The 23905-nt window shown below is 49.4% G+C and overlaps 1 protein-coding gene across 15 annotated transcripts in view; it reads right to left on the bottom strand.

Annotated features, from left to right (window-relative positions):
• The window catches only part of BCAS1 (brain enriched myelin associated protein 1), a 114661-nt gene extending 94278 nt beyond the window's left edge, over positions 1–20383 (bottom strand). For 14 of the 15 annotated variants that reach the window (XM_017350466.3, XM_070051667.1, XM_070051669.1 and 11 more), the window contains exons 1-3: positions 20228–20383; positions 9102–9178; positions 6027–6105 (exon numbers count right to left, since the gene is read on the bottom strand). In XM_017350466.3, coding sequence (XP_017205955.3) covers positions 6027–6105; positions 9102–9173 — 151 coding nt within the window. In that variant the 5' untranslated portion in view covers positions 9174–9178; positions 20228–20383. The remainder of the gene's footprint in view (positions 1–6026; positions 6106–9101; positions 9179–20227) is intronic. The other variant, XM_070051675.1, reaches the window with a different exon arrangement.
• Between the last annotated feature and the right edge of the window lie 3522 nt (positions 20384–23905).

Raw genomic sequence — 23905 nt, 5'->3', positions numbered from 1 at the left:
ATGTTAAAAAAAAGTCCACTCTAGGATAGGAATTGTAGGTGTGTTTGTTCAATGTCAAGACTTGGTTCAATCACACGTGGGGAACAGACATGAGAGAACGCAGTTTGAACGTGACAATCCTGTTTTTCTTTTCTGTTTTTCATATTTCCTGGTGGTCTTTCCTGGGTCTGCCCTCTAAGACAGAAGCAAGTTAGGGTTGCTCAGAATCCCAAAGCCAGGCAGATGCAGAGTTTGCAGCTGGTCGGTTTCCTTCTGGGTCCACAGAGGCGGAGAGCAGGTGTGTATTACTTAGCCGCAGGTGTGTGGCACTGAGTAAACCAGGGAGATACGAAGTTGTTTCCAGACCATCAGCCATGGGACAGAAACAGTCCCAAAGAACTTAAAACAGAAAATGATGAATGCAGCGTTTCCCATCTGAGAGTACCCTAAAGTTTCCAACACTGGCTGAACATTTTGAAAATACTTGTGGCCAGGCCCCACCTGAAGTTTCTGACCTCAGTATGCTTGGGTGGGGCTTGGCATGGGAATTCTGAAAGCTCTCCAGTGATCCTAACACGCATACGAGGTAGGGGACTGCTGTTTTCAAAAGCCTTCACAATATTACTGGCTCCGTGTATTGTAACAGGTACCGGTAAAGGGATTTGCAGGCATTTATGTAACAGGTCCCTTTGTTTCTTCACAAGAAGAGGTTGAGAAGTCAGGACTCTTGTCTGTGCTCCCTCCAGAGAGGTAGAGGGAAGCCTCAAACCCCCATGGTTCATCCGTGAGTCCTGACTCCAGCCGCTTCACTGCATAGCTTCCCTGCTGCAGAAACTACCTAACATGCAAAGGATCAAAAATGTGCCAGAACACTCAGAGTGCCGAAGAGTAGAAACACGTGAAACATGATCTCATCTGAATAAAACAAGGAATGATAAAATAACACGGTGGATGTGAGGATATAGAGCAGAGAGAACAATATGGAAGAAATGAGGAATTATTAGCTGACTGCCTTTGGAGGGGGTGGGGGCAGATGAGATGAGGGAGGAGCCAAAAAAAAAAAAAAAAGGAAGGAGAAAGTTTTTCTCAAAAGAACAGTAACAGAAAGTGATTGCATTTATTCACATTATGTAAATTAGCATGTAAAAATAAAATGGAAAGAATGAGAATGCACACTAGTAGTTAGCCATGGCTGTGTAACAGCATCTCCAAAACCAGTGCTCCCAATTCTGTGTTAAGAATTCAGGCAGGGGCAGCAGGAACAGCTCCTCAGTGCTCCATGATGCCTGGAGCTGCGGGCCTGCCATGATGGCTGGAACTGACCAGGAAGGCTCACACAGGGACGTGTGTCTGGGGACCTTGGTTTTGATTCTGTAGCCCCTTTTTGCCTGGCTTCCAGTGGCTGGAACGTCCCCACTGGCGACTTTTAAAACAGGTCTGATTCCTGGACTGGGGCAGCATTGGTATCTGCGGGCACCTCTCTCTTTTTTTAAGGATTTATTTATTTATTTGAAAGGCAGAGTTAGAGAGGGAGAGCTAGAGAGCTGGGGGAGGGAGGAGAGAGAAAGAGAAAGAATCTTCCATTTCCTGATTCACTCCCCAAATAGCTGCAACAGCTGGAGCTGGGCCAGGCCAAAGCCAGGAGCCAGGAGCTTTATCCGAGTCTCCCATGGGGGTTCAGGGGCCCAGGCACCCAGGCCAGTTTCTGCTGCTTTCCTAGGTGCAGTAGCAGGGAGCTGGAAGATCAACTAAAGTATCAAGTGCACAAGTGAAACAACCAGGACTTGAACCAGCGCCCATATGGGACTCTGGCCTTGCAGACAGCTGCTTAACCCACTGTGCCACAATACCGGCCCCTGCTGCCACCTGTTTGTCACCTCACAGCTTCTTCGTGTGACTGGCTTGGGCTTCTGCATCTCAGGCATCTCAGGGATGTCAGATGTCTGACCTTGTGGCCAGATTCCCCAGGGTGAGCGTGGCAGGAGGAGAGGCAGAGGCTGCTTAGGCTGGGGGTAGATCCCAGGCAGCGGAAGGAAGGGGAAAGGCGAGTGTCTGTGAGGACGGGGGCGCCCAGCACGCTTCCTGGCCAGAGCTTGTTGAGTGAGGTGTGTTCAGCAAGATGACAGGAGGTTAGGAAATGAGTTCCATCCCTTTCACGTCTTTGAAAGGCTTAAGTAAAGACAGGAGCTGCTTTGGTTGTTCAGCTGTGCTTTGTAATCCCCTCTGGCAGATACTCTTGGTTGCCCGTCTAACAGCCAGTCTACGCCAGCCTCACTCTCACCATTCATTCATTCCCTCATTCATTCATCGTTTCAGTAGTTACTCAGATACTTGATTTCTCTTCATCATGTGCAGTTAGTGGTGGTCATTTGCCCTATTTCTGGCTAATGAATGCTGGTCTTGTGGAGCGAGTGAGGCCTCACAAGAGGGAATGATATAAAAGAGCAAGCAGGACCACTGTGTTGCCCTCCGCCTTCCTGTCCCCCTGCACGATCTCTTCTGCCCACATCTCATCATGTGCCGCCAGGTGCCATGAGGCCTTCACCAGAGCCAAGTAGAGGCCAGTGCTGTGCTCTGGGACCTCAGGAACCATGGGTAAATGCAACCTTTTTTTATGAGCATCTGACTTCATGCATTTTGTAATAGCCATGGCAAATGGACTAACAGGGGGACCGTGAGAGAAACTCATCCTTTTTATGTACACAGCATGGATATAGAACACGCACAGACATTCAACATCTGTGTCTGGGTGGCATTCGCTTAGCTCTTTTTTTTTTTTTTTTTTTTTTTTGACAGGCAGAGTGGACAGTGAGAGAGAGAGGAGAGAGACAGAGAGAGAAAGGTCTTCCTTTGCCGTTGGTTCACCCTCCAATGGCCGCCGCTGCAGCCGGCGCACCGCGCTGATCCTGGCAGGAGCCAGGAGCCAGGTGCTTTTCCTGGTCTCCCATGGGGTGCAGGGCCCAAGCACCTGGGCCATCCTCCACTGCACTCCCTGGCCATAGCAGAGAGCTGGCCTGGAAGAGGGGCAACCGGGACAGAATCCGGCGCCCCAACCGGGACTAGAACCCGGTGTGCCGGCGCCGCAAGGTGGAGGATTAGCCTATTGAGCCACGGCGCCGGCAATTCGCTTAGCTCTTAATGAGCCCTTAGCTCTGAGCCCTGGAAGCTACCTGTGAGGCCACTGTGAACTCCCGATTGTCCACTCCTTTATGCTGTGGCTGTCCACTCCCCAGGACCTCCCTGACTCCGCAGTGTGTGTGTGTGTGTGTGTGTGTGTGTGTGTGTTTTTAAAGATTTATTTATTTATTTGAAAGTCAGAGTTACACAGAGAGAGAAGGAGAGGCAGAGAGAGAGGTCTTCCATCTGCTGGTTCACTCCCCAGTTGGCCATAATGGCCAGAGCTGCGCCCATCTGAAGCCAGGAGCCAGGAGCTTCCTCTGGACCTCCCACATGGGTGCAGGGACCCAAGCACTTGGGCCATCTTCTACTGCTCTCCCAGGCCATAGCAGAGAGCTGGATCAGAAATGGAGCAGCCGGGACTCGAACTGGTGCCCATATGGGATGCTGACACTGCAGGTGGCAGCTTTACCTGCTGTGCCATAGCGCCAGCCCCTCCTCAGCTTTTCTTAAGCAAGAGAGTGACTCCAGGATCTCCCTCCACAGCAGGTGTGCCTTTTAAAATCCATGTTTGTGGGGCCAGCATTGTGGTGTAGTGGGTTAAGCCACCAATCGTGATTCTAGCATCCCATATGGGTGCTGGTTTGAGTCCCACTGCTTCACTTCCAATCCAGCTCTCTGCTAATGGCCTGGGAAAGCAGTGGAAGATGGACTAAGTGTTTGGGTCCCTGCACCATTGTCGCTCCCCCTCTTCGTGGAGGAACGACACAGGACCCTGCACTGTTCTTTTGTCTGCTCGGCCCTCCCTGGGTTTGCTGCTGGTTCTTCCCGGGTTGGCTACCGACCCTTCCACCTCCGTGAAAGGGTGGTGCCCCCTGGCACTTTCCCCACTTCCGCGGGGGAGCGGCATACCGCCGGCCGGCTCTCTCGGGGGCTGCTCAGATGTTATTCGGATGTTCCCTTTAGATGTTCCTGGTGCATGTTGTTTCTGTCCTCCTTTATAGTCCTCTTCCACCAATCCCAACTCTGCTACCCACACGCCGAGTACGCTGCTCTCCTCCAATCAGGAGCAGCTCCTGCAGCTCAATCAAATTGGCGAGAGGCAGCTGTGTAGAAGTTGTTTACTCCTCTCCCAGCGCCATATTGTGGGAGAGCAGATGCATAGAATAAGTCTTAATTCCAGTAACTTAGTCTAGTCCGAGTTGCTCCCCACACACCATGTGGGAGACCTGGAAGAAGCACCTGGCTCCTGGCTTTGAACTTCAACTCTGGTCACTGCAGCCATCTTGGGAGTGAACCACTAGATGGAAGATCTCTTTCTTTGTCTCTTTCTCTCTCTCTCTGCAACACTACCTTTCAGATTAATAAATAAATATATTAAAAAAAACCACAAAACCATGTTTGTGTTATTGAAGGACAAACTGTTAATTAAGTCACAGCAGAATTATCCGTGCTCTCACATAGCTTGCTGTATGTTGATCCTTGCCATATATATTCTTAGGAGAGATGAACAATCTTTTGCAAAAAACAAACCAGAAAACATAGTGTTCCTGAAGTCCTTGGGAACATTTTCAGGTATTTCTCCCCAGAATTCCCAGGCTTAGTCATTGGTTTCTCCTTTTAGCTTTGGGTGAAAAAGGGATAAATGACTGTCATTCTCTGATCTTACAACTTGGCATCTCTGGAGCTGATGTCTTACTAGGTAAAGAGCCATGTTCTGTCTCTGATGATTGATTTGGTCTGGCCTGCAGATGTGGGGGACTAAGTGTCCTGTCTCTCACGGTGTGATCTTTGAACTGTCAGTTTCTCATTGACAATCCATCTGATTCTACAGATGAGCAAAGCACACAGGCGGCCCCTGCGGGAGGCACGGCCCACCTCCAAGACCATCAGATTGGAGGAGATGCAATACAGTCGTGCATGCACTTGTTGGTGGGAGCTCAAGGGTGTCAGGTGACGACTGTCTGCTGAGGTTGCCTTCTGCTGGGTTCTATATAGGACCAGGATACTCAGACAAAATAGTTAAGAGCTGTTGCCTCTTCATAAAATACCTCTCATAAATTCAGAGGATACAGCAGAATGCAGTGAACAGATGTCCTTCAAAAACAACCAGTGATCTATTTCTTCCACAGAAAAGACTCTTGACAGAATTTAATGTTTGTTCTGTCTTTAATTGATATGCATAGCTCTTGATTATCTGGATTTTTTTTTTTTTGGACAGGCAGAGTAGACAGTGATAGAGAGAGAGAGACAGAGAGAAAGGTCTTCCTTTTCCGTTGGTTCACCCCCCAATGGCCGCTCCAGCCGGTGCACTACGGCCGGCACATGGCGCCGGTCCGAAGCCAGGAGCCAGGTGCTTCTCCTGGTCTCCCATGCGGGTGCAGGGCCCAAGGACTTGGGCCATCCTCCACTGCACTCCCGGGCCACAGCAGAGAGCTGGACTGGAAGAGGAGCAACTGGGACAGAATCCGGCTCCCTGACCGGGACTAGAACCCGGTGTGCCGGTGCCGTAGGCGGAGGATTAGCCTACTGAGCTGTGGTGCCGGCCTGGAATTTTTTAAAACCTCATTGTACATTGACAGTTTTTGAATCAGATTTATCTGATTGAGATATAGTTTACATTTGATACAATTCAACTCAGGGACTGGGATTTAGCCTAGCAGTTAAGATGCCATTGAAAACATCTGTGACATCACAGTGCCTGGGCTTGACTTCTGGCTCCCGTTTCTGATTCCAGCTTCCTGCTGATGGGCACCGTAGGAGATAGTGGGTAATGACTCAGATTTCTAGTGTTCAAGCCCCCGCCTGCACTGCTCTCCACGCAGCCAGGAGGAGCCGACGCACAGGTTTTCAGAGCCAGCCCATGGCATCAACCCTTTAGTTTTGTGTCTCCACACACAGGAGCAGCCCCTGTCCCCGCAGGCACTGACCTTCATCGTAGTGTTGAACAGTGTGGGTGGACACGATCACTGCCGACCCATTCTGACCACACTCACTGTCCCACGTCACCTGCAACAGAGCATGTGGTGTTATTGTCAAGTCTCTGGGAAAACTGGAAGGACTCAGGGAAGAACCTTAAAGCTACACTACAGACATGCCTCTCAGAAAGCAAGCTTCACTTAAAGACTGTGTTTCTGGAATTTACCCAGCTTCCCATCATGCCTCAGAGCAGCAGAATCACCCACACTGAGGACTGGGTTCCTGCTACCACAGAGCACTTTGTCGTGTGCTTCCTCACCCCATAACCACAGGCAGGCACTGACCCATTGTACAGATGGGGCGTTGAGGCTCAGGTGGGGCACTGAGAGTGGGTGGAGCAGGAGTTCACAGCCAATTCTGAAAGCTGTGAGGCTACCTGCACTCCACTGTCTCACACAGGCAATCTTCTACCAGGTCTTCAGTCAACAAACTTGTCAAATACAGGAAGTCCATTGTGGGCCTTGGGTTTTCACCTGCTCTGCACGCCCTCCCTCTGTCTTCATTGTTGCAGCCCTTTCCACCTTTAGGCCACTGTTCTGATCTTTTTCTCTTCTAATATTTATATAGATATATTAAAGACTGTGTATACAGTGTGAACACACACAGGGCACTTCAAACAGTTTGTAGGAAATAGAATCCATTCTTTGTGAGTGAGACCCCTGTGGAAAGAAGTTGCCATCAAAGAAGGATATACTTTTCTCTAAAGGGAGGAGAGAACTTCCACCTTGGTTATGGCCTTGTCTAAATACTGAAGGAGTTTGTGAATTCAGAAGGCTTCCATAGCCTAGGCAGCGCATGACAAGAGCCTCAGGTGGTCACTGATGTCATACATAAGAGTGTTAATTGTTAAATTAACAACAGGAGTCACTGTGCACTAACTCCCCATGCAGGACTTCTGTCCGCAGTGAGTTGTATTATGAGAGTTAACTGAAAAACTAATTCTCAAACAGTTTTTGTGTGTGTGCATGTGTGTGCAAATTGTTGAAATCTTTACTTAGTACAGAGTTGGCCTTCTGTGTACAAAGTTAATTGAAAATGAATTTTAATGGAGAATGGGATTGAGAAGGGGAGAGGCAGGAGGAGGAAGGGTGGGAGTGTAGGTGGGATGGCGGGTATGGTGAGAAGAATAACTGTTCCTAAAGTTGTACTTACGAAATTTGTATTCCTTAAAAGATAAATAAGTTAATTAATTTTTAAAAAAGAAAATAAAATCCAAAGATAAATTTGGGTCAAAAATGTTTGAAATCATATACAAAGGGTCATCAAAAAGTTCACAGAAAACATACTTTATAAAAAACGATGCAGGGATTTAAAAATATTTTTGCACTAAAGTAAACATACCTTTTAATTTCATTTTCCACAAGCTTTTTGATGTGCCTTTGTACATACTCACATGGGAAGAAAAATAGTTGCAAAAGAGAATATGCTTTGTTATTTTAGTAATAAATTGTACTGCCAACAACTGACATTGACTATTGATGATATGCTAACCATGCTGCATATACCGCCTTATTTTGTTAATACTCATTGTAGTGAGAATACTTGCTAAATGAGTGCAGAGAGAAAAAAAACTTGAAGACCAAATGCCAGTCTCTGAAGATGGGACCCTCCTGAGGCCGTGAAGAAGGATTTCTCTTTCTGTTTTTGTGATGGTGCTCATTGTCTGAGGTCATTCTGTGGTCTTGAACTTAGCATTAACTCTATCTAAACATTAAACCACATGGCCTAGATGTTACAACTGGCATTCCCAGGTCAGTACTTGGTGGATGTGCAAATCTGATATTTAAATATTTTGGAGTCAGTTGCCCATATTTAAAACTTGGAATATTTCATTAACAGTTTTTCAGCTCCCAGTGGGAAGCAAGAACAGAGGGACACTGCTCACGTCATTGACGTACGTCAGCTGGAGCCTACAGCCTTCAGAGGCCTACCTTAGGTTACTTTTTTACTTCCTAGCTCCTGGAGGCTCACAGTTCCCAGATTGAGCTGGGTTTGGCGTTGCTTGGGGAACTGAGGAAATCTGAGTCCTGGGCCCCTTACCCAGAATTGTGAATGGCGCTGGCATCAGGTGATGAAAGCAGCTCAGGTGATTTTACTGTGCACCGCCCGAAGCCGTGCTGCCAGCATTGAAGTTTTCAGGCCGTTTCCTTAACTCTGACCTTCTGTCGTGAGCGGAATTCCCTCTGCAGTGTGATCTACATTAGTTCCTAGGTATATGTCTCCCTCCTGGAGGGCCCTCCATGTGGAGCAAAGCTCTGGATTCCACGCTGAATTGATGTGAGAAGCACCAGTGGTGGAAATTCCAGCTTTCCACTGCCTGGCGGTAGAAGATCCAAGGACAAGCATTGAATCTCCTTGGTTTCAGCCTTTGAGAGGTGTCTTCCAACTCATAGATCCTCACCTTGGCTGCACACTCCAACAGCCAGGAGCTTCGAAGATACTGATTCCTGCTCTCGCTCTGCACAGCTGCTGATTTCATTGGCCTAGACGGGCAACTCAGGTGTCAAGAAGTTCTGCAAGTTTCCCAGGTGATTCTACTGTGCAGCTAAACCATGAACCATTGCTCTAGACCCGAGCTTCTCATCCTCAGTGTGGTGGACATTTGGGGTCAGCTCCTTCCTTGCTGGGGGGCGTTCTGTGCATTGTAGGATGTGTGGCAGCATCTCTGGCCTCCACCCACTGGGGAGCACCCTCTCTCATGAGTTGTGACCATCAGAAATGTCTCTGGACATTGCCAAGTGTCCTGGTGCAGGGGGAGGAGCAAATTGACTCATAATTGAGAGCCCACCTGGAAGCAGCTAGCAAACTGGTTTCAAAGGAATCACTGGTGGAGACTCCACGGGTGCTAACCTATGCAGTTTCTGCTTCAGTCTGCCTTAGGTGGGACCTCAGAACCTGCAGTTTGGACAAGCTCCTCAGTGGCTCCTAGAAGCCTCCTGAGAATGCAGCCCATCACCAGCCATTGTGTTCTGTCCTCTGTGGCTTTCCCCACTATAGCCAATGTTCCTGGGGTTGCAACTGCATACCTTGTAAGTGTCCGCTTCTGATTCACTTTCTTGGTCTTCAACTCTCTGTGGAACACTCATTTGGTTACCCATCGTTCCTGCAATGGAGAAGAAAATGAGAGAGGGAAAGAGAAAAATAATCAGAACCAAAAGCAAACGAAAATCCAACTCCTATGTGGGAAGCAGAGGTATGGAGGCCTGCACATGTCTCTGGGGTGGATTCTCACAGGCCCAGCTTTGACCTGACTGTTTAGATTCATTTTGGGGAGTGAGAGGAGATTTTGGAGCCTTACATTGAACACAATTGAAGTCAAATGCAGCACTAATTTTCTTTTTCCCTTTTTATTTGACAGGTAGAGTTATAGACAGTGAGAGAGAGAGAGACAGAGAGAAAGGTCTTCCCTCCATCGGCTCACCCTGCAAATGGCTGCCATGGCTGGCGCTGCATGGATCAGAAGCCAGGAGCCAGGTGCCTCCTCCAGATCTCCCATGCGGGTGCAGGGCCCAAGCACCTGGGCCATCCTCCACTGCCTTCCCCGGCCACTGCAGAGAGGTGGATCAGAAGAGGAGCAACCAGGACTAGAACCTGGAGCCCACATGGGATGCTGGCACCACAGGCGGAGGACTAACCAAGTGAGCCACGGCGCCAGCCCCAGCACTAATTTTCAATTGCATTTCATTGCTGGGGGAAGAGGTTTATCACAATGAAAGGCATATTCAACGTAGATAATGTTTTCTTTCCTCCAGTTGGAGCCAAGCTGTTGTGTCAAAGAGACTTTAGAATGAGGTGTAATTGGGGCCGGCGCCATGGCTCACTTGGCTAATCCTCCACCTGCTGCACTGGAATCCCATATGGGCACTGGGTTCTAGTCCCGGCTGCTCTTTTTCCAGTCCAGCTCTCTGCTGTGACCTGGGAAGGCAGTGGAGGATGACCCAAGTCCTTGGGCCCCTGCACCCGCATGGGAGACCAGGAGAAAGCACCTGGCTCCTGGCTTCCGATCGGCGTAGCTCAGGAGGTAGTGGCCATTTGGGGGGCGAACCAACGGAAGGAAGACCTTTCTCTCTGTCTCTCTCTCTCACTGTCTAACTCTACCTGTCAAATAAAAAAAATGAGGTGTAATTGAAATAATACAATTTTTAGCTTTCTCTGATCCTCAAACCAAATTAATTCCCTTTAAAACTACTCGGGGTACCAGCAATGTGTTTTTTTTTTTTTTCATAGCACTTGGCACTGTTTGTTATGATAGATTTATTTGGCTATATTTTTATACATTCGTTGACTCAACAAACATGTTAAGTACACCTCTTCAACTACCACTGTGCCAGGCACTCTGTTTACAGCTGTGAATTACACAGCTGAGGCTATCTGACTTCACTGAGTTGCAATTTGCTAGGCATACAGGTAATAAACAAATAGACGATAAATCCACAAGCCAAGGCATTTCCGCTCGTTTAAGGCTACATGGCACAGAGATGATGGGAGCATGGTTTGGACTAGTGCAAGATGGCCTGGGCGTCCATCCTTTCTGCTCCTCTGCTGTGTGTCCTTAGGAGAGTTGGTTAGCATCCCTGTGCCTGTAAGTCTGCACCAAGGACTTGGTGGGTTGATTTGTATAAAGTAGTCAGAACAATGTCGGGCCCCTAATAAGCAATATATGTGGATGTAGTCACACATGCAGTGAGATATATGTGAATACAGGTACACTGGTGGCATTACTTGGGCGGGGAGTGGTACGGTATAGGGTGGTGGTACAGGTTAAGAGGATTCTGGAGCCACCACTGGTGTCTTTGCCCCAGACTAGGGGGAAAAATAGACTATTTGTGTCTCCCTTCCCCAGCTAATGGCTGCACAAGACTTGGGGTTCACCTACTTCTTATCTCCTTGTTCTGGCAGTGTGTTTCTGTTTACTAGGAGCTCAGCTATTGAGTGCTAGTTGAATGGAGGTAATAACACTTGGTGACTCTTCCTCATCTGTTGGAGACCGACCTAGGCACAGGCCCGTGTCATCACTGAACTGCCCGGGAACCTGGTCAGGAGACTGTTACTTAGCTTGGTCTCAGTGCCCTTGGCTTTGCTTGTGTGGTCTGGCTCAGCCCTGTGAGACCCAGGTATCCTCACGATCTTTCTCTTGATCTGAGTTGGCTGAGGCTCACAGGGGCTGTGTGACTTTCCGCAGGTCTCAGCAGTCAGTGAGGGAAGAGCTGGGACTCTGATGCAGTCGCCTCTGCCCTTGACTGCTGCCATGTTGCCTGTGTCGTTGGCTCCCCCAGGAGAGGAGGGGGCTCAGCTTCCAAAACTCACCCGGGGACTTGGCCGAAGGAGGATTCCACCCCAAGCATGTCTGAGTCCAGGACGAGGACCCGTCTTGCTGCCTGAAGGTGTTTCCCACACACACAGACAGTTCCAAGGGGGCCTCCTCCCCAGCCCCTCAGAGTAAAAGCAGGACCTGTGCTTTCTAACTGAAAGCAGCCCACCCATCTCCAGCATTCCCGTGAGCCTCTTGCCCTTAGGAGGAGTTTTACTCCCTGGTTCTAGATACACAGAGTCATGGGAAATTAGGGAGGCCACCAAGGGTCACGGATCCACCCCCTGCTCTCCAGGGGGAGTTAGATGCAAAACAGAATCTAGGGATTTCTGTGTTTTCTAATCCTACCATGTGATAAAGCTGCACAGCACTGAAAACCGTGCAGGACACTTGTTCCTGTAACAGTTTCTGTTTGTTAAGTCTGTGATATGCACTTCTTCTAGGAACAGGGTAAGTTTATGAATGCAAAGCTGAATCCTCAGGACCAGGCTCAGCAAACAACAACGGTGGCCAGATCCAGCTTGTGGCCTGTTTTGGCATGGTCAGTGAGCTGAGGACAGCTTCTACATTTATGAACAGTTGTAGCACGTGAGAATGATATGGAAGTCGAACGTCAGCGTCTGTAAGTGAGGTTCAGTGGGAAGACGGCCATGGCCATGTGCGCCTGTGCTGTCCCCCTGTTGTCTTTCTGCTGTGTGGCAGAGTTGAACAGCAGTGGAGGTGACTCACTAAGCTGAAGAAATTTACTATCCTCCCTTTCCTGAAAGTTCACTGTGTCTGCTCAGGACCAACTTGTGCTCACCAAGGCATCTGAGAGATGTCGTTCCTAATAAGGCTGATGAGGATTTGAACCTGCTGCATATAAACATAACAACTCTGACAACCACAGTTACCATAGGATAGTAATAGCAAGAACATCTAGTGAGTGCTTACCATGTGTTGAGAAACTGGGCTAAGAGCTTTACCTGTAGTAAAACTAAGTTACTTTTTGCATCAGTGTCATTATTTTTCCAGCTGTGCAGATGAGGAAACTGAGGCACATACATTAAATCTCTTGACCAATGTCACGGGCAAGAACACACACACACAAACACACACAATCTCCATCTGAATTCAGCTTTTAACAATGTTAAAATTATTCAACAATGGATAGAAAACTCTTAAAGCTATTCAATTTAAATTCAATTCTATTTGGGGGCTACTTTCTTTTTATTCATTTTTAGTTATTTGAGAGACAGAGAGGAAGGGAGGTAGATAGAGATCTTCCATTCACTGGTTCACTCTCCAGATGCTTACGGTAGCCAGACGAGGCTAGGCCAGACCAGGAGCCAGGAACCTAATCCAGGTCTCTATAGAGTGGGAGGGACCCAACCATTGAGCCACCATAGCTGCCTGCCAGGGTGTGAATTAGCAGGAGGCTGGAGTTGGAAGCAGTGCCAGAACTCGAAAGAAGGCACCCAGTCTACAATACCTGCAACCCAAGTGTGGTCTTAACCAGTGTGCCAAACAACTGCCTACTGGGTGCTACTTGGAATAAAGGTGGGAGTTTGTAATGAACCTCTGGGTGCTACTTGGAATGAAGGTGGGAGTTTGTAAAGAACCAGGCTGGGAGATGTGTGCAGCTGGGAGAAAGCTTTTCCATCCCACAGGGAGGGAGTGCACGATTCTGATCTCTGTCCCGTTTCAGGTAGCTGTCACCAGCATTGGGGCAGAGGGAACTGAAAGAGGGCAAACTCAGCCATACACTCTGCAGTGATTGCCATAAACCAGACAGTCCTGCGTTCACCAGCCCTCGTGACGCACATGTTGCAAAGTTGGCCCAGCCCGACCATCAGATTTTTTAAGAGAAAGGTTTCTATAGTGTGAAAGTGAAAGGTTACTGCCACCTGTTGGCCTATGTAAGAGCAGAAATGAATTCAGCCTACAAGGCTAGGTCCAAGTGACAGGATTTTGATGTTTAGCAATGAAGCCAGCAAGAAGATCTCAAGTCTACCCCTGCTTGAAAGTTACCATAACAACAACAAAAGACCACACTGTCGGAGCTGCAGTGGTCATTGTTGTCCTTACCATTTGCAGTGGGTCTGTCCCAGAGGTGCCTGTGCATACAATCTTCCAGTTTTCTGATTACCACAATCCTCTCACCAAAAAGTTGAGTTGGGGCCTTGGAATATTTTTGGCAAATTTCTCCAGTGAGAAATGGCTAGGAGCCAACAGAAACTACTGTGATGGTGGCCATCTTTTGGGTTATCTCCAGAGTGAGGGCGTCCTGGGGTACAGGACTTTTGTACTAAAACCAAGTCCAGGGGACAGGTATTCCACGTGGCAGTTAACACAGAGATTGGGATACCCACTTGCCGCCTCGGAGTACCTGGGCTTGAGACCTGCCTCTGCTGATTCCAGCTTCCTGCTAATGGACACCCTGGGGGTTAGCAGGTGATCACTCAAGTACGTGGGTCCCTGCCACCCACATAGAAGACCTGGATGGAGTTCCTGGCTCCCGAGCATTTGGGGAGTAAATCACAAATGGCAGCTTGCTCTCCCTGTCTCCCCCTCCTTCCATCCTCTTGGACCCCTCCTCCCATCTGTCTCCCTGCTTCTCAGAAGAAATGTTATATATATACACACACACCGCCAAAATTTCTGAGCAAATCATAATGACTGCAGTGTCCCATGAGTTACTCAAGGATTCCAAGGCAGGGATTCTTTTTTTCTTTTTATCCTCATTTGACAGATAGGAAGACTGAATCTTAAGGCAATTCCTGTAATAATTTCTGTCTGTGATGGAGTTTTCTCCAGCTCGTAACAAATGAGGAAAGTAAATCAGATGGGTTTTAGATAAACTGATTCAGTTGAAAGAGTTGGCTTTTATCTGGCGGGGGGGGGGGGGATGGGGGATGAATGTGATGTTAAAATGCCCTTTGTTGGGGGCCAGCGCCGCGGCTCACTTGGTTAATCCTCCGCCTGCGGCACTGGCATCCCATATGGGTGCCAGGTTCTAGTCCTGGTTGCTCCTCTTCTAGTCCAGCTCTCTGCTGTGGCCCAGGAGGGCAGTGGAGGATGGCACAAGTGCTTGGGCCCCTGCACCTGTATGGGAGACTAGAAAGAAGCACCTGGCTCCTGGCTTCGGATCGGCACAGCGCCAGCGTAGCAGCCATTTGGGGGGTGAACCAACGGAAGGAAGACCTTTCTCCCTGTCTCTCTTTCTCACTGTCTATAACTTTGTCAAATAAATTTAAAAAAAAAAATGCCCTTTGTTTCATGAACTAATAGTGTTAGTTGATTGGCTTTATGACCTTATTTGTCATTAAACATGTGAAACTGCCATATGACAGGGGGTTTCCTTTTGAAATTGGAGGCCCCAACACTTTGCCCCTGTGGGTTCCATCTGTGGCTGAGAAAGTCTTGTTGTTTCTCTCCCTCCTGGCCTGAGTCCCAGACTGAATCCCAGGCTGTCCCTGGGGAACTTGGAGGCCCTGTGCCCAGGCCCCAGCCAGACAGGGTAATGGATTCTCCCAGGGCGGGGCTAGGTATGGGTGCATTTTCCAGAGGTCACCGCTGAGAGCCCCTGCTTGGGGTATTTTTGGGGTGGGGGAGCGGGTTATAAGTGAGTGAGTATCCTTCCTGGGTCAGAGGTCTCACCTGGATGCTGCCAGCCCAGTGGCAGAAAGGCCTCAAACTTTGGGGTCCACAAACCATGGTGTCTGAAGCCATTCACATGCCTTGCAGGGCACTGCTTAGCCAGAGGTGGCCTTGTCAGTTGCACATCAGAGAATTGCACTGGGCCATCCTCAGGGGTGGGAGTGTAGGGCACGCCCACTCTCAGACATCCTCCCTTGCTAGTGGCCGTGGACGTGTGAATCATGTGATGCCTGTGGAGGACTGTGGGCATGGGTGGGACACCTGATGGGAGCAGTGGCATCTGCTCTGTCCCCAAGAAAAACAGCCCTGGAGGGAACCAGGCCTTGGCTGAGTCCCCCAGTGTGAAGCTGTGGATGGCACCGTTGACCCTCTGCATGGTTCCTGTTCACAGCAGGACAGCAGTCAGCGTTTGGAGCGTTTTCCAGTGCTATGCTCTCTACTCTGCATGTATTTGCCACTGGTGGTCCTCCCAACAACCCCCTGGGCCAGGCCCTTCACTTCCCCAATTTTCTGTGAGAACCTGAGGTTCAGAGGGGCTTTGGCCCTTATCCTGCTGTTCTTACACATCCTGGTATTGTGGGGGGGGGGGGATGGGACAGATGTGTGCCTGGCAGGGCGTGAGTACCCGATATGTATTGAGGATCCATATGTCACACACACACACATACACATATTGTATATATATACACACACACACACACACACACGAGTGTAACAGACATTATACATAATGCACGTATAATATCTGGGGTGGGGATTTTCAGTCCCAGTTTTCTAGGGCAACATATTAATTTTTCATGTTAAATCTTGTCCTGTTCCTTCATGACTTACATGGCTGTGCTAATTGTTTGCTCTTTGGAAATACGCTGTTCTTTGTTCTGTCCTTGACTTGAGTGAGCGCAATGTTTCTCCCAGTAGCGGTGAATGATTGGTGATGCCTGGGTACAGCTGTGACGGTCACCATTCATTATGGGGGATGCGTCGGTGTCCAGGGAGCAGAGGTGGGATGCTGCTACACATTCTCTTCCCTGACAGTGACCGGTCCCCAAGCGTCAGTTGTGCTGAGGCTAAGGGGCCCTGCTCTAGGGGCTGGACTGAGGGACTCCCAGGGTCCATAGGGCTCCACCAGTTCTAAAGAGCTGGCTGGCAGATTAATCCACAACAGTGAAAGGGAGCAGCCTGCCTGGGGTCACAGGTGATCTCCCCATGGGGCTCCAGTGGAGATGCACAGGGCTCAGGCCACATGGTATTGAGCCCAGTGCGGGGGCACAGCAGACGATGAACAGAGATCAGCTGTTACCATAAGTGGTGGCTGAAATGCACTGTACTCTGGAGCAGTTGTTTCTTGGTGGCTGTGGAGGGGGTTGGCTCTGGCACCCCCCACTGAAACCACAATGTGAGGGTCCTCCTGTCCTTTACATAAAACGGAGTGGGATTTACCTAGAACCCACACGATCCCCTCGTCCACTTCAGATCATCCCTGGGTTACTTACACACAGCATCAATGCTAGGTAAACCAGTTTTATACTGTACCGTTTAGGGCATAATGACACAAATGAAGTCAGTACTGTTCAGTGCAGATGCAGTTCAAATATTTTTGATCCTCGGTTGAATTCATGGATGCAGAGCCCTTGGATTTGGAGGGCTGATATAATAATAATAATAATAATAATAATAATAATACCACCACCTAACTTTCTTACAGTGTCTACACTCTTCAAGGCCTTGCTGTAAACAGGCTTCTGATTCACTCATCACATCCTCAGCAGAGCCCCACATGGCAGCTGTTCTTATTGTTCCCATTTTACAGATGGACAACCTGAGTCCAAGGAGCTTAAGTTCCTCACCCAAGTTCACACCGCAGATGGAATCATGTCTCCTCAAGTGCATGCGTTGAAGCCCCACCCCCTGATGTGACTGTATTTGGAAATGGGGTCTCTAAGATCTCAGGGAAGGGTAAATGAGGTTATGGGCGAGGGCTGTGAGACAGCAAAGAGCTCCTCTCTCTCTTCTCTCCCTCCAGCCCCCACCACATGAAGACACAGCAAGAGAGCAGCTGCCAGCAGGTCAGAAAGGGGGCTCTGAGCAGAACCCAACCGGGGGCATCCTGATCTCGGGCTTGCGACCTCTAGGACTGTAACTGATTCTGTGGTGGTCTGGTAATTGAAGCACAAATCAGGAGCTAGGAAGTGGGAGAATCAAGAATCCTTTAGAGGCAGATTCTAGAGTTCAGGGTTAACTTTTTACCATTGTCCTTCTCCTGTCTCTTCTGTCATGTGAGTCATGTTAGCATTCGATGAAATATTTCTCTGTAACATAACAGGACATAGAATACAAACATTTACTGCCTATCCATCTTTGAAATAAGAAATCAAGAATCTGCCTTGTCGAGGAGTGTGGACTGAGCTGGGGCTGTCGTCGATAATCGTGAGGATTTAGCGCCGGGGCTTGGCAGGAGTCCAGGGAGTAGGAGCTGGTTGTGACTAATGCCCACTATTTCTCTTACTCGTGTCGTGATCTCAGTAGCTTCCTGTTCCGACCCATGAGTGAATTCCACTGGGGAGGCTGCCCTGGGACCCCTCTGCCACTCCAGGGACTGATTCCCTTGCTGCTACATGTTAGTTACATATTTGTTAGTTACATGCGAACCAGACATTCCTCCCGGGAGCAGGCCAAACACCAAATGTGACGCAGCCAGGCCTGGAGAAAGTGCTTTGCTGAAGCTAAATGGCTATCAGCTGGAAGAGGGTGGCTGGTGAAGGGCGGAATGGTGCTGACAGAATTAGTCACTGCGTAAACAAGGAACACCTTTGATCAACGCAGTGGAATGTGTGCAAACCGGGGGCCTCCCTCGCCACCCAGCAGAGGGCAATGCCAACATGGCCAGGCTGGCACACCCCACAGAACCAGCCCTCTGGAGGCAAGGTCGGTACGTGGATGAGCAGAGAGAACAGGCCTGCTCTGCCAGGCCCCACCCCTGCACTCCCCTGTGTGTCCAGCACAGCACCAGTACCCACGCACTGTGTCAGGGCCAGCATGCACAGCGGTACAGGCTGCGTCCACTCTAGAGGCTCCCAAGGGACTGAAGCCCCTCGACATGCTCCCCAGGCCTTGGTGTGAGACCTCGTGCATCCAGGGAAGCGGTGCCTGCATTAGAATTTTGGCATGCTTGGTGATGGAGGCATTGCTCCTGGAGCTCAGCCATTTGCAAAAGTGCTTGATGATCTTAGAAGGCCTGGGAGTCACTCATTCTTCGTATTGCACTGAACCTCATTAAGCCAATAAAGAGAGCAGATAACATTACTTGAAGACTTAGTGTGCACCAGACAGGCACACAAGGCAAGGAGAGCTCTCCCTTAGGCTCGGCAGGTGCAGAACCATCAACAGAGTGAGCACCTTTCTGGTTTGTGCCCAGGTCTCACTTGCTCCACCCTAGTCGAGGCCTTGGTGCTTGGAGCGTCACATACATTTCTTTCTTTCACTCGCAGGGGCCCATTAGTCCCTCATTATACAGATAGGGGAAGCTGAGGTTTGGTGATGCAGTCCCTCTGCTACCCAAAGCGAGCTCCATGAGGTCAGCCATCCTGTTTGTCCTGCCTGCCCACAGGGAGTCCTCAGTTCTTATTTGCTGATGAAGTGAGCAAAGCAAGCTGTGGTGAGGCCGAGCTGGGGTTTGAACCAGGTGCAGGCACTAGAGTCCTCCGATCCTTAACCGCCTCCCAGCACGGCACGTGGCTGAGGCGAGCGGAGTCTCCTGGCGAAGACTCCAGCAGGACCGCTGCACCTGCGTGGGGCAGTCAGCCCGCCCTCGCACGTGTGTCTCTTGTCACCATAAACCAGCTGGGATGGCTTGAGTTGCAGGCCCATTGCTTTCCCAAAGCACACATCTGTTCCTAAAAATAAGTCTCCTGGCATCTCAGAACTCATTAAAAAACAGAATCCTCTGTGACTGGGGACATTGACTTATCCCCCTGCTGTCTCCTAGCCTGGAGTGACCTGCGAGTAGCTGTTCTCTGCTTTTTGTGCAGGGAGAAAGCCCGACACGCACTTACCCGAGGGCTCCCAGCCAGCCAGAGGGAGGCAGGTCAGGTGCTGGCCTGCAGTGCAAAACTTCAGGGACACCAAAAACAAAACAAAACAAAACAAAAAACCCTTCTTCACCAGATGTGTAACAGTTTAACACAACATTACAAAGTCCGAACTCAGGCTGTTGCCAGTTCCATCTTTCCTTACCATGTTGAAGTTTTGTCCCTGATGGCTGGCTGGACATTGATTTTTCATTTGTAAGTGGTCTTAAAATGTGACTTACTTGGATGACTGAGGTTTGGGTGGCCCTTGGATTTTGCACCCAGTGTGAATGCCTCCTTGTCTTCCCCTCTCCCCAGTCGCAGCTGGATCCCAGCTCTAAGCTTCCTTTCTGTGAGATCTGGGAAGCAGTGCCTTCCTGTCTCCCACTGAGCCTTGCTCTCCCAGTTGGGAAGTGGAGCCGCTGGCAACAACAAAGCCCACGGCTAATGGCTGTTGGGTGCTCAGGTGTCGTTTGCACAGTCCTGTTATTATGCCCGTTTTACTGAGGGCCCCAAGGTCCCAAGCCAGCCCTGATGGGGCAGGGCCTGTCATCCAGGCAGCCAACCCCCTAATCACCAAGGCTTTCCCAAGGCTGGAAGTCGAGGTACGGAGGGCGTTGCAGATATTCAAAGCTCAGCAGCTGGGGTTTGAATCTGGCACCTGCCTCACTAATTGTCTTGAATGTAAAGGACGTAATTCATGGGAAGAGCCAGCTTCCCAGAAGGCACTCAGCAAGTCTCCCTGCTTCTTTAGACAACGCCCTAGGTGCAGAGTAGAGTCCGCTGCGCTCTGGGGTATTCCTGCCCTAGCAGTAACCCTCGTATTGCAGAGCCCACACCCCCTCCACTGACTGCTGCTCCCTGCATCTCGCACCTTCAATGACCTTTAGTAGTTCCATGCAGACAGGATCTGTCAGTGTTGCTCAAACCTGACACTGCCCGCACTGTCATTAAGCAACACTATTAGGAAGGTGTGTTCTTTGAGTCCATTTCACAGATGGTGGAACTGAGGCTCACACATACCCAAGGAGCTGAGGCCGAACTCGACCCTCTCTCACCCCCTGGCCTCTGTCTTCCACTGCCAGTCACATACAACAAACCCTCAAGCCATGCATACAGATCTGAGAGCGGTTACCTGTTGGCCCCCTCCTGGGAGTCTCGCCAGGCCCCTGATGTCACTGGAGCTGCTCCTGCTCAGGTCCTGTGTCTTGAGCTGATTGTGCCCAGTGCCAGACTGAGCCAAGCCCTCTGCTTCCCCGTTTGCAGCCTGAACACACAGAGCAGGGCAAACACAAGCCTGGGTGGAGTCCTCCCCACCCGGCCTAGGAAACAGCTTCTCTTCCTGGACTGGCGCTGCCCTCCCCTCGCCAGTAACAGCTGAGCACCTGGTTTCTCGTGCATTCATGCTTCCCTGGCACTCTGGGCATGCCGTCCTGTGCCCCTCACCCACCAAGGCTGCCCAGGTGGACCTCGGTAGCTAATTCCCTTCCCCAGTAACTGTGGGTCGGGTCAGAGCTGGGAAAACATGTTCTGTGAGATTTTGCTGTTCTGTCTGCCTTTCACCTTGATTCGCTCCTCCACAGCCTAACCACCACCTCACCACCTGGTGGAAAGACCAGCCTCTCACCCACTGTACAGCCAGCCATGTAAATACAGTTCCAGGGGCTCAGGACCCTGCAAAACGGTAACTAAGGGTGGTTATTTCTCTGCAGAACAACAACAAAAAAAAATGACACCACAAAGGGCATTCTTTTTCTCTGCTGGCCAGAAATTCAAGAGAGACTATTTAACTTAATTAATTCCAGCAAAGATAATTATTCAACTTTCTTACAAGGGCCTCAGCAATGCAGTATGAGAACAAAAATTAAAATACAGCAAAAGAAGAGCAGAAGAGAAGAGTGAGGGCATCAAAAGGTATCCAAGTGAAAAATAAGTATACATATTTTCAGAGTTTTTATGAAGAGTTCACACATGTGGCTTTGAGCTTCCTAGTAGCCAGTGCAAAAAAGGAAAACATAGTAAGCTATACTACACAGTGCAATTGAGAAAACAGTCAAGGGAAATGCAAGCAAGTAATTACTGGAGCTTGATTCAGTCGTACGCTTAGGTCAGATCCCCATCATGAGGACTGGGGGAGCACCAGGATACACAGGAGCCTAGGTTCAGAGTGGAGAGGAAAAGAGGCTGATCTCAAGCCTCCGTGGACTTTTCATGAAACTCAGAGACCTGAAAAAATAAGGAATTACAGAGGGGATCCTCATTATAAAGGAACAGCTGCAGGAGCAGTGGCGTAGTAGGCTAAGTCTCTGCCTGCAATGCCGCCATCCCATATGGGCACTGGTTCATGTCCCAGCCTCCTCCTCCAGTCCAGCTCTGCTGTGGCCTGGGACAGCAGTGGAGGATGGTCTGAGTGCTTGGGCCCTTGCACCCACATGGAGACCCAGAAGAAGCTCCTGGCTTTGGATTGGCTCAGCTCTGGCCATTGTGGCTATTTGGAGAGTGAACCAGAAGATGGAATACCTTTCTCTCTGTTTCTCCCTCTCTGTCTTTAACTCTACCTATCAAATAAAATCTTTAAAAAAAAAAAAAAAAGGAACAGTCAAGGCAGTTCAAAAAAAAAAAAAAAAAGGCAGAGCAAGCCAGAGAACCCTCTTCAGAAAGCAAAATTTAAGGAACAAAAATACTATTCAAATCAATATTGAATTTCCCAACCAAGCACACCATAATTAGGGCTATAAATTTGATTCCAGCTCAGCGTTGTCCATGTAAGTTTGGAATGTAATAACTCAATGACTAAGCAGCTACTGTGGTCACACACCATGCCAACCAATCAAAGGCGTCTGGCCCAAAGATTCAGGAGCGTGGGTGTGTGGTCTGAGCTTTGGACAGACAAGGGCTTGCGTCTTGATTGCTAAGGACCAGCTGTGTGGTTGTGAGCCAACTGTTTGACTTCCTTGAGTGTCAGCCGGTCCCACCCGGCTTTGGTTGTGAGCTCTTCTGTGTTTGTTTTGCATCTGTTTTTGTGTTCCCAATTCCTGCATGCTGTAAGGTGAGGGTGACGGTCTTGCTCCCATGGAGCGGGTGTTCACAGGCACTGGCTGACTCGACTTCTTCGTTCTTAACATCACATAGGACAGTGCCATTGGGATGGCATTTTACTCTGTAAAGCCTTTTGCATCCGTCCATCTATGCACCCATCATCTATCCACTCATGTCTATCCATCCATCTACTCATCCATTCATCCAGCCACCCATTCATGTATCCATCTGTTACCCATACATCCATCTGTCCATCCACCCAGCTGTCCATCCACTCATCCATTCATCCAACCACCCATTCATGTATGCATCTGTCACCCGTACCTCCATCTGTCCATCCACCCAGCTATTCATCCACTCATCCATCTATCCATGTGTCCATCTCATTTGTGTCTACACTAGGATTAGGATCTTTTTTTTTTTTAAAAGCTATTTATTTATTTGAAAGTCAGAGTTACAGAGAGACAATGAACAAGAAAGAGATCTTCCATCTGCTGGTTCACTCCTGGATGGCTGCAATGGCCAGGGCGGGGCCAGGCTGAAGCCAGGAGCCAAGAGCTTCATCTGGGTCTCCCACAGGGTGGCAGGGGCCCAAGTACTTGGTCCATCTTCTGCTGTTTCCCCAAAGTCATTAACATGGAGCTGGGTCAGAGTGGAGCAGCCAGGACTCAAAGTGGCATCCACATGGGATGCTGGCATCACAGGAAGCGGCTTTTCCCGCCTGGCACATTGCAGGCCCTGAGACTTAGGATGAGCTGCACTCTTACAAAGAATGTGAAGCTTAGGAATATGAACAACTTAGGCAGTTAGGGGAAGCCGTTCAGGCAGGGCACTAAACAGCCGCTCTAGCAAACTGCAGACCATCCTCTAGGGCTAACAGTCAGTAGCAGGCAGTGGGCGAAGGGCCAGCTGCATAATTTGCGGGACCCAGTACAAAAGGAGAAAGCAAAACTCCTTGTTCTAAAAGTCCAGGGAAAAGTACTAAGAAAACTACTGGGTAAAAGAAGCAGCCCACACTAACAACAAGCAACACAGACTTCTGTGACCTCAAAAGGTGAGAGTGACGGACAGCAGCTTTCTTCCACAGCCCCTCTCTGCTTTTCACGTATTGTGATTCAAAGTCATTCTAAGTAATGAAAAATGTGAGAATTCTGTTATTAGCATGAATTTGACCGTTCATCTGTATAGCATGCAATGCTGGTGGAAACGCAGTGAACTCCTGTGCAGCGTCACCAAAGCACACAGCCCCTCTTTTGTAATCTCCGTGTATCTCATGCTTGCGAAAGCAGCACAAATGCTGTGCAAAGCTGTCACGAGGGTTCTACTTCACTTCTAGAGGACCAGCCCCAACACTGCCCACCTACAGTCTGCTGATGACAGGCAGGATTCCAAGGAAGAGAGACTTTGGGATGCCCTGTCTGCCTGCTTCCTTCTGTGTGGTCAGGTTCAGCAGCAGTGGTCAGACCCCACAGCAAGGTAGCACAGCTTTGGAGGGCAACAGGGTGCTTCTGTTGTTCTTGTTTCTGTTTTTGAGACGATTTGAAAGGCAGAGTGAGAGAGAGGGAGAAAGAGAGGGAGATCCCCCACCTACTGCTTCACTCTCCAAACACCTGCAACAGTTTGGGGCTGAGCCAGGTCAAAACCAGGAGCCAGGAACTCAATCCAGGTCTCCCATGTAGGTGGGAGGGACTCAAATATTTGAGCCATTGCTGGCTGCCTCCCAGGGTGTGCATTTCCAGAAAGCAGGACTTGGGATCACAGTCAGGACTTGAAC

Source organism: Oryctolagus cuniculus, chromosome 11 (assembly GCF_964237555.1).
Source record: "Oryctolagus cuniculus chromosome 11, mOryCun1.1, whole genome shotgun sequence".
Lineage (NCBI taxonomy): Eukaryota > Metazoa > Chordata > Mammalia > Lagomorpha > Leporidae > Oryctolagus > Oryctolagus cuniculus.
This window is presented reverse-complemented; position numbering and strand designations above follow the sequence as displayed.